At 41.6% G+C, this 15,359-nt stretch overlaps 1 protein-coding gene across 4 annotated transcripts in view; it reads right to left on the bottom strand.

Moving 5' to 3' along the window:
• Window positions 1-5,836: 5,836 nt before the first annotated feature.
• The window catches only part of PLCG1 (phospholipase C gamma 1), a 93,057-nt gene continuing 83,534 nt past the window's right edge, over window positions 5,837-15,359 (bottom strand). For 3 of the 4 annotated variants that reach the window (XM_088480625.1, XM_088480627.1, XM_088480628.1), the window contains exons 30-33: window positions 14,445-14,606; window positions 14,259-14,347; window positions 7,843-8,012; window positions 5,837-7,719 (exon numbers count right to left, since the gene is read on the bottom strand). In XM_088480625.1, coding sequence (XP_088336751.1) covers window positions 7,677-7,719; window positions 7,843-8,012; window positions 14,259-14,347; window positions 14,445-14,606 — 464 coding nt within the window. In that variant the 3' untranslated portion in view covers window positions 5,837-7,676. The remainder of the gene's footprint in view (window positions 7,720-7,842; window positions 8,013-14,258; window positions 14,348-14,444; window positions 14,607-15,359) is intronic. The other variant, XM_088480626.1, reaches the window with a different exon arrangement.

Raw genomic sequence — 15,359 nt, 5'->3', positions numbered from 1 at the left:
AGGGCGACACCCCAGCCAGGAAAGAGGAACTGCACAGGTTGTGTCATGCGCAGGGTGCTAGAATGAACACTACACACAAAGTTGAATTTCATGTTTGTTTTCTATGTTCCTTTACAAACTTTTCCTTGCTGTAGACACCCATTTGTAAAGTGTTTGCCATTCTGGCTAGTGGGGGATCTGGGGATATCACTGGTGGCCCCCTCTGCAGAGGAGGGACTGAGGCCAACCTTTCTCTGTATAGTATTACTAGACTACATGGGGCTGCAGTTATTTCTGATAGCTGCTAGAGTTGCAAGCCAGAATACAACACACAGAGACCAAGAAGATTTATTAATTTTTGCTTTAATGATGGATTCAGCTTGCGCCAATAATAGGCAAACTGACCACTCAAGAACAAACAGATGTCCAGGACACTTGCAGCAAACAAGGCACATTATTATTTACGGCAAATTAAAGTAACCAAATTCGGCATGTTGTAGCCCCTGTACTGCTGTGCAAAGTGGCAGACCTCCTTAGGCAACATCCAGGAGTACATTACATTTTTTTCTTCTACACCAGGTGCAGCCCTTCCTGTACTTGGCTTATATCTTTAAGAAAAAAAAAAAAAAATGACACTTCTGCACATTTAAGCATTATTTATTTTAGAATCCCATTCAAGTGAATGTAGAGCTGATATAGGGGGAGATGTATGAACCGCTGAAGTGGTATCAGTGCACGTTATGTGCGCTGATACAGCTTCTCCCTGATGTATGATCGGGGGATTTGGCGGTAAATGACAGCTGCGCCGATCGGCAGGGCATGTATGAACTGTCAGTTTGCCTGACCGTTCCGTCCGCTATAGCTATCGACAGCTGCAGCCTGGCGATGCCCTATCCCCACAGCAGGGACCGTGCTGTCCCTGCTGCCGGCTCCAGGGCTGCACGTGGGATCTCGCGATACTTAAGAGATCCTGCGCATTCTCAGTGGAGCCGGCCAGGACTGAGAGACAGCGCAATAACACTATGCTGTTGCCCTGTGTACTCAGGCAGGGATCGCCGGAGGCCGATGAGATGTTCATACATCTCATTGTTAGCGCTTCCTGCTTAGCCTCGATAAAGAGGCAAAGCAGGAACCAATATAGCGGCACATTAGGTGCGCTATAATACAACTGCCCCATAGATTCATATCTGAAACAGCCCTTCAGATATGCCGGAAGAAAAGGTCTCTACCTCGTACCCAGGAGTCTGTTAGGAATGTCCTTATATTTCTGAATATCTGGTTGTGAGTGTTGGCTGACCAGTGATTAGGTTGTCCTAAAGCTGCATACAGACGTAAAGATTTTCTGTCCAACCATCCAACTAGTTGATTGGTTGGAATGAAAATCTGGTAACGCAGGAAAGCAAATGACAATCAGCAATTTGCTCCCAAACGCCGGAAAATGGACAAAAACTGTTGTTTGTTATATGTTTGATCTAAACAATTTGTTCAAACTTGTCTGACGTCCATTTTCTTCTGTTTTCTGGCATTTAGGAGCAAATTGCTGATCAGTTACTCCCATACGTTACCAGATTTTCATTCCAACCAATCAACTAGTTGGATGGTTGGACAGAAAATCTTTGTGTGTGTATGCAGCTTTAGTCATTAAAATGTAGTGTGCATGTATAAGCCAAAACAATCAAATTTAGAGGCAAATTCATGAATCTACTTCAGATTATTGAACCGGTTCCACAGCTCCATTTTATTAAAGAGCAAATTATGGCATTTAGTTTAAAGATTCTGTATATATTGTAAATCTTCTCTTTCCTGTCCAATTACTGACAAACATGAGCTGTAAAATGGAAGTAAACTCAAAATTAACATGTTTAAAAACTCCATGTTTAAAGCATGTATGTAAAATTAATAAATGGTCACATGCTGTTATAGAGCTTTGGATGATTGGAAACTGCAATTTTTTTTTTCTTTTTAAAGTCTGTTAGTGTGTGTGTGTGTATAGGAGTGCAAATCTGTTTATAGATATGTACGTATATAAATTGGTGGAGGCAATCAGCTAATGAAAACTGATATAATTTTGGCACCAGGAACATTGCCGTTCAACAAGCAAAGGAAGTTAGCACTCCATCATTAATGTGCCAACAGGCAGGAACCCATCACAGCAGCTATTGACTTTACTGGAGTGCCAGTTAGACAAGGAAATGTCTGGTATTGTTAAGTTACTGTACATTTGAACAGATAGTTAATAATCTCCACTGACTAATATGCAAGGGGGGACAGGCTTTAGTCATTATAACATGAACTGGTGGTGCAGACTCCCTTAGCATCCTTTGAAAACCTGATGCATGTACAGGTTCTCACTAGATGTGGAATGGGGCACAGGGTACCCCACTGAACCTGGCCTAGTTTGCATTATATGAGTCACATGGCTAAGACTGAGCATATGAAATCCACATTTAAATTAAACAGCAACTGTGTTGTGCCATAGCTGCTGCAATCCTTCAAAATGCACCAGGTTATTTACAATGAGGCATGAGAATTGCCACTTCCCAATGCACCGCAGGCAGGTTAATACATAATTAAAGCATCTTTGGTAACTTCTAGGCTGAGAGTTTCATTCCTGTTCTTTGCCATCTATGAAGAGGTACAGCACAAGAACAAACACCCATGCAATTTTTGCTAGTCTAAATTACATTTAATTTTATACTACACAATGTATGTTTTGGTGGTAATTCTCTTTATAATTATTCAGATCAAGTGAGATGCCATTGCTTTGGAAAACAGTTTTGAGTTTTTTGCCCAAAAGACAGGCAGAGGGTAGATTTAGACAAAGGATCTATAAATAATGTGCTTTATTACTAACATGGGGGCATTGGGTGTGAGGTTTAGCGAGTCAAAAATCTCACGCCCAATTTATAAATACTGCGGGTATGCGCTCCCCCGATACCCGCGGTATTCAATTTCCAAAATACTGGTCACAGGATTTTCAGTTCTGAAAACCCCACGGCGTGTATTTTTTGCAGAAAAAAAACAAAACACTACTTACCTTACCGGAGGTCTCTCCTCTCTCTTCTTCCTGGAGAGAGGGCTGCTGGGAGATGTAGTTCTCCCAGCACCCATGTGACACAGGAATATACACACACACACACACACACACACACACACACACACACACACACCTGCTGCAGAAGAGGCATCTCCCAACACAGGATGAAGACAGCGCTGCCGAAGGTAAGTAATTAAGGACTAATTAAGCTAATTGGATACTTCCAATTGCTTAATTAGTCCTCAGGGGGGGGGTGCCGGAGCAAGAGTCGGTGACTTCTCCTGAAATAATCGATTTGAAGAAAAATCACGCTCAGGAGGTGCGCAAAAAAAATACCTCCCGGCGCATGTTTTAAAACAAAGCCCGCACCTGCAGGAAAAACCTTGGAGGTGCGGGTTTTTTTGCTTTTCTCACAGCCTATTGATATGCCCCATAGTGATGATTAAACTGATTTTTTACCAGACTTAAAAAGAGAAATAATCAGGTGTACATTTGCGCTCTCTTTACAAGCACAAGGAGTAGTTCGTGATGACACCAGAAATTACCATTCACACTAAACTGCTCCATATTACACGCTGGGGTATTCAACATGCAGCCCCTCCAGCTTCTGTGGAACTACACATCCCGGCATGTCCTGCCACAGTTGTAGCATGCACTATTAGCAGAACTGACGGGGCATGTTGGGATGTGTAGTTCTACAGCAGCTAGAGGGCTGCATGTTGAATACACAGTATGCCTCATCTCTCTAGAACAGTAGCTGTACACCACAAATCCCCAACACATCAATCATGTTATGAGGATTTCAGTGAAAATAAATGAGACAGATAAGCCAAGAAGCATCACTAATGTGCTTATGATTAAAGAAATCCTGAAAACATGGCTGTGCAAAGTACTCAAGAAGGCGGTTGATACAAGCAGCTACTGGCCATGGAGGGAAGAGAAGCAGTTTTTATTATAGTGTATGCTCTCTTTTACTGCCATTAAATATAGGGTGCCATGAAGAGAAGAAAATAATGTGCCTAAGGTGACCTATCCTTTCACTTTTAGCACTGTAGCTGTGGCCAAAAGTTTTGAGAATGACACAAGTATTGGTTTTCTAGGGAATACTGAAATAAAATTACAAGCATTTCATACCATAGTAACGTCTGACAAAAAGGTCTAAAAACAATGAAGCAGCAGACTGTGAAAACCAATACTTGTGTCATTCTCAAAACTTTTGACCACGGCTGTACAGGTGGAGAGCTGTCCTCTTAACGTTCCATGCCACAATGTAAATACATCAGGAGAAACGCTCCATGTCAGGACCTACATATCGCACATTTTGTTTGAGTGACAAAGACATCTGAAGACATTTAGGGCTGAATTCAATTAGCCGCAAAAAGTGCCGTCTGCAAAAAAAACCATTGCTTTCTATCATTCTGTTTTTCGCCAGACAAATAAATACCGTAGTTAAGTTTGGGGTACATGAAAATGGGTACTAGTATATTTTAATGTCTCTAAAATGAAGATTTAAAAAAACAAAAAAATATACCTGCTGCAATCTCAAAAACACCCATCTCATCCATATAGCCCCCCAAAATACCAGGCCCCCACTTCTAACCCATTTTCCAACACTTTTTTTACCCCGAAAATGACGTCATTTTTAGTGGTTTTTTATTTTTTAAAATGGCGATTTTGCATTTCCAATTCGACTGCCTATATGTGGAGAAACTTTTTCACCTATTTTTCTATGTCAAATTTTTGAGTAGGCGAAAATGTCCTGGAATTGAATACAGAGAAAAGTAGAAAACAGGCGAAAAGTCGGCACAAACTTTTCTCCAGACGGCACTTTTTTGCAGCTAATTTAATTCGGCCCTTAGGGGGAAATGTAATCAAGCAATCTAAAGAGCAGTAGGCTGCCCATATCAACCAATCAGCTTCTTGCTATCATTTATCAAGTACATCCTAGAAATTATTCGGGGGAATTCAGTTAGCTGCGATAAGTCTCTTTCGCGAAAACTGGCTTAATGTGCAAATGTATACTTATCGTGCAATCCTATCAGCTGCAGTTTCTGCGGGTGCAAATTTTGCCATGTAGTTTTCACCACCTCCTGAGCAGATGAGATTTTTACCTATTTCAAGGTAAAAATGTCTGGACTTGGTTCAGAACCACTGGGACACCTTCCTTAATTAATTAGGCAAAAATAAATTTTTAATTAGCTTAAATTTGGCCATTAATGACATGTCATTTTTGGTATGAAAAAGTGCAGGGAAATGGGTTCATTGATGTGGGGAAGGTATGTGGGGGTGCTGTATGAGTGGGGCAGGTATGTGGGGGTGCTGTATGAGTGGGGCAGGTATTTTTATATGTTTTTGTAGATTGCAGGTGGGAGTTAAGAGGCAAATTTTTTTTTTTTTTTTAAAAGGTCTTTAAATGACACCAATATATTCTTATAGGCATTTTTATGCACCCCCAATTTAAAAGAAAAAAAAAGTATTTTTGAAAAAAAACACTTGCTTTCAATTATTATTTAACTGTTATAGAAATATGCATAAAACAGCCATTTGACACAATTTTGAAACCCTAAATACTTTTAATAGGGACACTAATACTCGTCTATATTATATTATCTCACTTTGCTTTTTTTGGGGTATGAGCCGATTTCCCCATTATCACCCATACTTATCGCAGGTTAAACCAGGAAGAATTTTCGCACTACTTTTGGAATTGGATTACGCAAAAAACGGGAGTACGCAATAAGCGAAATTCACACATGACAAGCTATCGCATTTTTTGCGGCTAATTGAATCCCCCCCTCCCCCTCCCAAGTAGAAGTGGATTTGTTGGCAACTTCTCCACTCTTTGTACGGCTTGATACATCTCCCTCATCTTTCTATTTTAATAAGCTCAAAGCCTACAGGAAGTTGCTTACTCAACACCTGTTTGTCCATGTACATCAAAAAAATAATAGATTGTGATGTAAACAAGGACCACTTTAAGCAAACAGTATTGCAACTATGTCATAGTGCTTGTCCATATTGTGTTCTGGTGAAGATCAAGTAACACTTGACTGGTAGTAGATGAAAGATCATCAATCCTTATGCCTAATCACATGTGCTGTTCACACATCAAAATATGCTGGAATGTCAAAAACATTAGTTTAAAACACCAATGCATCACATAATCAATATAATTCACAGGGGAGGGGGCAATAATTTAAAATGGACATGTCACTTTTCAGATGTGTATAAATGTTTAAAACTTATTTTTTATTTTTGGTGAATGCTGGAAGATATATATTCATCAGTGTCTGATGAAAAATGTGTATGTATTAGATCAAAGGCAAGAGGGTGTACAGCCCATGGTGAAACTCTTAAATGACAATGAGCACCCAACCTCCAATATCATGTTCTTCAGGATAAATCAATCATCCAAAACATCAGACACAAAAGATACATTTGGCCCTAGGTCAGTGGTTCCCAAACTGGGGTGCCTCAGGTTGGTGGTCCAGCACCAAATCAAATTATTTATGGTCAATGTAATGTAAATATGTGCGCAAACCTGTCCCCACCACATAACTGACCCTAAGGATGACAGGGCAGCACAATTTACTTCACTACATATTGTTCTGAATTTCTCAATAACAAAATTATGGCTTAGGGGTACCATGAAATTAATGCCGATACTCTAGGGTGCAGTGATTAAAAGAAAAAAGTTTGGGAACCACTACCCTAGGTGGTAACCCCTTTAAGAATCAAATACAGTAGCTCTTATACATATTCTGGGGAACATTTATTAAAACCATGATGTAACCAATTAAATCCTGACTAATTTTTCTCATACAGTGTATTAAATGAAAGCAAGCACCTGATTGCTTACTATGGGCAATCACCCTTATCCTCTGCATCACTTTTCATGAATCTCTCCTAATGTCCCCAACAGTACCCACAATGATAACAGATACTAAAACTCTTCCAAGTTACTATGTTTGATATGCTAAGCTGGCTGGTTTTGTGATGCTGGATCAATGAACATAAAACAAGAGGGTATTGAAACGCACCCCTTCTGTAAAGATTGAATGTTGGATGCCGACAAGGATTTCCTTGTGCAGCAATCACAGCACTGAGCAAGGCCAAGAATAAAAACAAATACTATCCAAGTGAGGTGGAATGATGTGTGCAAGGGAAAAAATGCAGAACGAAATTGCTGCTGCGCTCTGGCACTGCTAGAGTCCCTGGAATGTGACGCAGCAGAACAAGTGACGCTCAGAATACTAAAAGACGCTATGCTTTAGCTTCCTCCTTTTCACAGTTTCATAGAATATTACCAAAGATGAAGCAAGGGGCTGTCCACAACTCTGGAAATGGCTTAATGGGAACCCAGTCTTTGGGAACAGCCCCACTAATATACAAGGCATTACATATAGAGAAAGTTTCTACAGTTTGTGCTGCAGGTAAATAGCTCCTATTGTGGAAACTCTGAACCAAAACAACCTTACAGAGGTCATTTTAAGGGATGTACATGACACTGTATGGGCAAAGTCCAAACTGCCATACAGCGGAGCTCCCTACTGAGGCACTTTCCTTCTTCAGGGAGGACAGGACAGAATGATTCTGAATGGAGTCTGTCTTCAGAAAGCATTGTCAGCCTAGATCGAGGAACATCCTGGTCACTGCCAGTCTAGAGCCTGTTATCTCCGCTAAGGCGTGTTTTCCGTGGGATCCTGGACAGAAGAACAGAGAAAGGTGCAAATCTATTAATTATCAATGATAAACATTGCAATAAAGAATGTCACATGAAAATAGTACAACTATTTATCAATATATAGATTGAACTATGGCTTTACCTCCGTTCTCTATCAAACGGATCTGTTAATTGTTCTTGTGACATTCGAAAGTCATCTAGCTGGTGTGCCGGAAATCGAGAATCGCTTAGGCTGTCACGTGTGCGCCCAGCAGTGGGGTCACTGATTCTCTCTCGAGGCGCTGAAGCCCCGTTAACTTCACCATTCTCCTGCTGGAATGAATTGAATATATCAGGGACATGTCTCAATAAACAGAAAAATGCGCTTGTGCTTTCAATAATTATAAACCCAAATGCTCAATTTTTAGGTTATAGATATCCTTAAAACATGGACTGTTAGGGTGCCCTGAGGACTAAGTTTGGTAAACCCTGATCTAGAAAAAAAAAAAAAAAAGATTTAGGGTAAACTGTTGGACATTACATTTGGCCACCTATTACACAGTCCATAGTCATTTCATGTTTGCAGAGAATGCCCAGATCAGAGTGTGTATGGGCTCAAGACTAAATAAGAAAAATGTGGCTCTATCTCTTTGTGTATGAGACGTCTTATTCTCTGTACTATGGTAAATGCATGACAAAGTGCAGTCTTTGTATATAATGCAGGCTTTCAATTCAGTGCCTGGCTTTCACCCATTTCATACTACTAGCAATACTAATAAAAGCTGATGGTGCTTTATCAATAGCTCCTCTCTGCATATGCAATTACAGGTTCAGTCTCCCATATCCAAAATGCTTGGGACCAGGGGAATTTTGGATATTGGAATATTCCGTATTTTGGAATATTTGCATACCATAATGAGATATCTTGGGAAAGGAACCCAAATATACACACAGAATGCATTTGTGTGTTATATACACCTTATACACACAGCCTGAAGGTCATTTTATACAATATTTGTAATAATTTTGTACCTTAAATACAGTTTGTGTACTTTGAACCATCAAAAAGCAAAGGTTTCATTATCTCAGTCATGCTAAAAAAATTCTGTATTTCTGAATATTTGAATATGGGAGACTCAACCTGTATTACATTTTAGAGAAAGTTTATTAGATGTATTTGCTGAATGACATCAGAGAGTCATTGGGCTGCAGCTGTGTCCGTGTCTGAAATACTACTTGGTGCATCTTTGCTCTCATGCAGCAGCCCTATGGCAGGTGCAGATTTTCCATCTGAGTTTGGCATCCTATATGAGCAATGAAACGTTTGTGTACACAAACAGTACAGCGACACTCCCACAAAAACCCACATAAGGCAGACCATCTCCGTGCATCTGTATAGTCCACTCCCAGTCTTCACCCAATAAATTATCACTGTACTTCTCAGTGCGTGCAGCGGAAATCGCATCTGCAACTCTGTACGAACATAAACGCCAGGCATGCGCGGTGTGACCTAAATACATGTGCAGGAAAGAAATCGCTGCAGCAGTCCATCTGGTATAGTCCCAAGTGAGACCTTGCGTTATTTATACTATGTTTTGCGGTTTACCAGTGGGTTAACACAATGGAAGCTACTGTATGTTGTTACACGCTGTGTAATGTTACTAGCTATTCCTGCTCCTGTTCCATTAGTATAGTTTATGGTTACGTGATGCATCATATACCAGTGTTTGTGGTCATTTACACAAAAGTAGACTCACAATATATTGACCTATATTGAAAGACTGAAGTTATATTTCCACGCTATTTGTATGCAAGATAATAAAAGGTAGCAGTGTTACTGAGCATAATGGGCACCAAGACTCACAGCCTATTGCAGAGTTTAGTATCATCCTTGAAGCTGGCAGAAAAGTCTTTTATGGTCATTGTTAACATATAAAAAAAAGAACAAAAAAACATTTCAATCTAAAAACATTAGTGATTGCAGAGAGGTTCCGGTTTCATAGAAGATGTAAAAATAAGGAGGAATCCATAACTGGTTATATGGCTTATATGAGTTATAGTATCTAAATACTATCAATTTGGAGGTGAGTTAGCAGATGCCTTTAGACAGGGGTGGCCAACCAGTCAGAGGCAAAGAGACAAAAAATATCTGTAGTCAAGTTAAAGAGCCGACAGCATGTGTGCGCTGACGGCGCGCATGCACAAATGGGGCATGGCCTAGTTGTCACAAGGCCACACCCTTGCATGACCTTGTGTCACACCCTCGTTTTTAGTTACGCTGGGGGCGAGCCCAGCACATTGACAAAAAATAATACATAATCTTCCCAATATACATATTTTTTTACTTTTACTTTGTTGTAATTTTTTTATTAGTGGGACTTTTGTCAATCCTTGTTTTCGATCATTTTTGAATGCCCCTTATGCAATGCCCCTGTAGTAGTGCCCATTATGCAGTGCTTCCTGTAGTAGTGTCCCCTATGCAGGGCCCCCTGTAGTTGTTCCCCACATGCAGAGCCCCCTGTAGTTGTGCCCCACATGCAGAGCCCCCTGTAGTTGTGCCCCACATGCAGAGCCCCCTGTAGTTGTGCCCCACATGCAGAGCCCCCTGTAGTTGTGCCCCACATGCAGAGCCCCCTGTAGTTGTGCCCCATATGCAGTGCCCCCAGTACTTATCGCATCACCGGCTCCACGCTGTCAGGGCTCCCGATGTCGCTTTCGCTGATTGGATCTAACTAGATCCAGCAGGCACGCAGGCTCCTCACATCGCGGGTGACATCATAACATCACCCACGCACTGCATCACTGGGAGCCGTGGGTTGGCCACCGCTGCTCTATGAGATTGTTTAGTCTGCGGCATGAACAACAGTAGCATGCAGACAAAATTATTTTCTGGACCAGACCCTGCTATGTTAATCGCCATTTCTATGGAGACAGGACTCTTGTTGCTGCATCCATATCTTGAGTACACACAAGAGGTTTTCATTGCGATTTGTCCTTGCACATTGCAAATTATTGCTGGATCAAAGACTGTAACCGTTGTCATATGTGTAGGTCATTCAGGAAAACCATCTGAATCACAGCAAAAGTTTAAAAATTCTATGAATAGGTTCAAATCAACTAAGGTGCATTATGTGGATGATTGTGACACAGTCACCGTGGATAGTGCGGACATTGGACCTCATTCAGAGCCGCTCGCAAAATGCGAGCGCTCGCTCTGAATGAGGGCAGCCGCTTCTATGTACAGAGCCGGCCTCCTGGCCGCTCGCTAGACTGTGGGTGATCAGGTTGATGGTCGTGATGGGCCAGGTTGAGCGGCCAGGTTGATGGTCGTGATGGGCAAGACCATCTCGGCTTGCGAAGAGACCCTTGTGGTAGGGTCTCGTCTACCGCAAGCCCCAGTGAGCTTTCGGCTCTATTAGAGCCGGAAGCTCACCACTGACATCACGAGTGATGTCAGTGGGCCTGCCCCCAAACGGCAGGCATTCCGTCAAGAACACCTCCGTTTGTGTAGCCACCCCGCCTACAAAACGGCACGAGCTGTCGATCACCATCGACAGCCACCCCTTTTGTAGTGAGTCCTGGAGTGAGAGAATTTCTCTCTCGCTCCGGGGCTTGCGCACGCGCAGTGCGGCCGCTGCGCGTGCGCAGGGCCTCAACGTCGACCCACTTGCAAGCGGGTCTGAATGAGACCCATTGAGTGAGACTGGACTTATCTACAGCTTCATTTATGTCAAGGTGAAGGATTGCCAAATGATTTAGGTCTCGCCTAAGATGACAGGGATAAAAATGGAATTAGACATTGGGTCTGCCTTGCCGGTCATCAGTTTTGAAGATTGTAAACGTAAGTTCTCTCACATTCCTATGCAAGACATGGCTGTTTAAATACGCACATATACCAATAAGATCGTTCCTCCAGTGGGGAAAATAAAAGTCATGGACATCTGCAAAGGCTGGATGCACAACTTATATCCATATGTATTTGAAAATGGCAGATCTGGCTTGTGCAAGAATGGTTACAGAAAATTTGTTTTTACTGGCAGCCAATCCATAGATTGTACATGGGCTGACCTTGATAAAAAGGATTTATCACTACTGTTGAAGAAAGTTAAGCTGATTTGTGAACCCTGCATAGGAACCCTGAAGGGAATCAAGCATATATAGAATAGGAAGCCTATCCTATTTACCTCCCCTAAATTTCTTAAGGTCCGTCCTGTTCTTTATGCCATTTGTCCAAAAGGTGGAGGAGGAGCTGTGCAGGCTAATAAAGTATACTTTCCCGGATTTAGGATTAGGATTTGCAGAGATTACAAAATAACAAGAAGTCATGTTCTATATATGGTGCAGTATCAACTGCCTAAGATAGAAGATATATTCACCACTATATCAGGAGGAGACCAGTTCTCAAAAATTGATTTAGCACAAGTCTGCTTGCAAACGGAGATGGACAACACCTCTACGCAATATCTAGCTTGTAACATTAATAAGACTTTTACAATATAACAGATTTATATTCGAAATTGCGTCAGTTCCTGTTATTTAGCAAAGAGCCATGAATCAAATTTTGTAAGGAATACCCAGCACACTATGTTATATTACCATTACAGGCAAAGATACTGAGGAGCATCTCAACTAAAGAATTCACACTTATCTTGATTTACTTGAAGGATCAAATCTCATACTTTGGACATGTGATAGTGAGGGGCTGCACAAATTGCATACAAAAACTGAAGCAGTACTACAGGCACTCTGACTTCAGACCACTTCCCAAATCCTCCAATGAATGTACGCTGGACAAGGTCTAAAGACTGTGAGCAAGCATACTTCCAGACCAAGACATAATAATGTGCTAACTCACTGTAACGCTAATGGCCTATTAAGTTGGCGAGCGATGCTTCACTTTATGGTATTAGAGCTGCTTTGTCCCACATCACAAGAAATAGAATGGAAAAAACGTTTGCATATGCATCATATTTATTTCTGTAGAGAGATATTATGCTAAAATCAATCAGGATTTTTATATGGCCACAAATTTACTCTGGTCACTGAAAACCAACTGCTTGTTTTCCATCCATGTGCGTTCCTGGGCGATGGGCTTTTGTGAACGCAAAAAAAAGGCAGTCTCATGGGCATGTTACGTGTGTGTCAGTGAATGCGGCTGCATTCTCACACACAGAGCCGCAGCCACAGAGACCATGTTTAGCCAGAGTTCAGCAGGACACTGCACCAGCCATAGGCTGGTGCAAGTGTCAATAGTGGACGCAACGGTGCGCCAGTGGTAGTGTGTGCAGAAGCACCGGCGGAGTTACACTGTCCACAGACATTGAAAGTGGGCTTCTCGGGGCTTGTACCACGCTAATGCACAAGGGAAAGGCTGAAACTAGCATGGGCATTTTACCGCTGCTGCGAATCCACAAAAAAACAAAAAGAAACCGTGGCTGTAACTTCAGCCACCTCTGAATCTGGCCCATAGTCTTTCGAATGACGAAAACTCATTTACATGTTATATAACAATTAGAGGTTATAATTATAATCTCAGTTATAGGTCAGTTTTAGCCAAGATGGGAGGAGTGTGGTGTTTGTTACACTAGGTTTTGCCGGTGGATAAACATACTGGAATTTATGTTGTTACACAGCTACGTAGTTATAGTGTTCCTGTTCCATTACTACTGTTTCAGGTTCTGTGACAGCTAACAAGTAAATCAGTTTTTGGTCATTTACACAGGAGTATATAACATATAATAGCCAGTGAGGAGGGAGAGCTGTATGACATCAATGCATCTAGAGTAATGGAGACTATTCATCCATGAACAGATTGATGTAGAGTAGTATAGTGTCCCCCTACTAAACAATGCAAAAACAACAGTTTTTCCTTCTATAAACAACGATACAATTGAAGTGACCCTTAACTATGTTGCTATGCCCTCAAGGTAATAATGTGGGACTGAGAACATTGACCTATCATCCCATCCAGTCACAATTTCTCTCCAGGGGCTACTCATGTGCAGACCTGCTTCTTTTTTTAATCATTTTTAAATCAGGTAAGTACTGTACCAATTTTTATTCTGCCACAAAGGGTGCTGTCTTGCCTGAAATGGGCATGGGTTAGGCTGCTAAGCAGAATAGGCCTATAAGATTGCAAAGTTCTAACTGGGAATGTTGACAGGTACATTTGTGTGGCCAAACTGAAAGGATCCTATGGCTTGTCTCATGGGCCGAGTGACATAACCAGACCATGTGTGGCCAGTACTGGACTTGCAGTTTACCTGCCAGCTAGTATTTCTGATGAAGATAGATATAAAAGGACCTTTTGGGTAAGCACGTATCTAGTTTTTCTATTTATTCACTTCTGGGAATAAAGCCCAACATCTTCAATACCATTAGTAAAGACAGAATTATAAAGTTAGAGATTTCAGTCAATTATGAAACCCTTCATGTAAAGATCATGAACTTTTGCTTCACAGGAGGTTTCTGTTCTCCCTGGGCTTGCTGTAGGACATCTGCATTATTTCGATATGACAGATGTACCACCCCAATCATAACTCCCCATCTGCCACGGTCCCCGGAGCAGGATCTTCTCACCTTGCTGGAGTAGATGTCTAAGCGTATGAGTAGAGAAGCCAACTCCAGGTCTTCACTATAATTATTTTTCAGGGGGACTGCTCTGTAACCTGCAAACGTATAACAACGTTAGCTTCCTTAAAAAAGTACATATACAGGCCCTCATTCCCTTTTCTCCCTATAATCTGGTCTCAGATACCACTGCACCTGTTTTTAGGCCTCGAACCACGAGAGAAGCCTGGGCCAGGAAATTCTGATCACTGAACATATCTTGCTCGTAGACCACAAACCTCAGGAAGGCAAATTCTGGGTTAGCGATAAGAAACTGGAAAGATTTTTGAGGCCAAAATGGGTTCAAACCATTATCAACTGTCAAAGAAAGCAAAAAATATAATTTACTTTTACAAAATGTCCAGGTAAAACAAAAAATTGTCTCTCTTGCTTTCTTTATAATGAAAACATGATTTTTGTACTTAATGTTAAATCTTTTCTTGGATTCCACTGGGGAACACTGGAGTATAGCAAATGACGAGGGGTCTGGACACTTTCCGATACACTGCTTTAACTCAGGCCCTTTCCCCTCTATATCCCAGACGGATATCTCCGGCTCCAGTTTTTTTATTTAACTAAACCCAAAGAACACAGACTAAAATTCAAGGAGAAAGACTAACGAAAATAAACAAGGACCGTGCCAGATAAAAGAATGGGACAGAACTGTACTAAAACAAACAAAACAGCGAAAAGGGAGGTGTCCAATGTTGCTCATGGAATCTGAGAAAAGGATTTAATGGTCAGTACAACAATCCCTGTTTTCTTCTTCCTATGGGAGACACCGGAAACAGTGGGGACTGTCCCCAGATGGAGGGAATGCTTCTGTGCTGTGTGGAGTCACCTCGTCCTAAGTATCATTGGGAACAATGGGCCTGATTCAGACCTATTCGCTAAGCTGCGAACGCACGCTATGGGCGATCATAGCACGGTTCCCATGTGTCTACGCATGCGCGACTCAGTCAGTGCAGCTGAGAATCATGCTCTCGTAGTACACAGACTGGACGCTATTTTGAGTGACAGATAGCGCCGTTTGTGGGTGGTAACAAGGGAAGTGCTTGTGAACGAGGGAGT

This window comes from Taudactylus pleione, unplaced genomic scaffold (assembly GCF_031769625.1).
Source record: "Taudactylus pleione unplaced genomic scaffold, aTauple2 ptg000256l, whole genome shotgun sequence".
Lineage (NCBI taxonomy): Eukaryota > Metazoa > Chordata > Amphibia > Anura > Myobatrachidae > Taudactylus > Taudactylus pleione.
The sequence above is the reverse complement of the archived record's forward strand: the minus strand, read 5'-3'. Positions and strand labels throughout refer to the sequence as shown.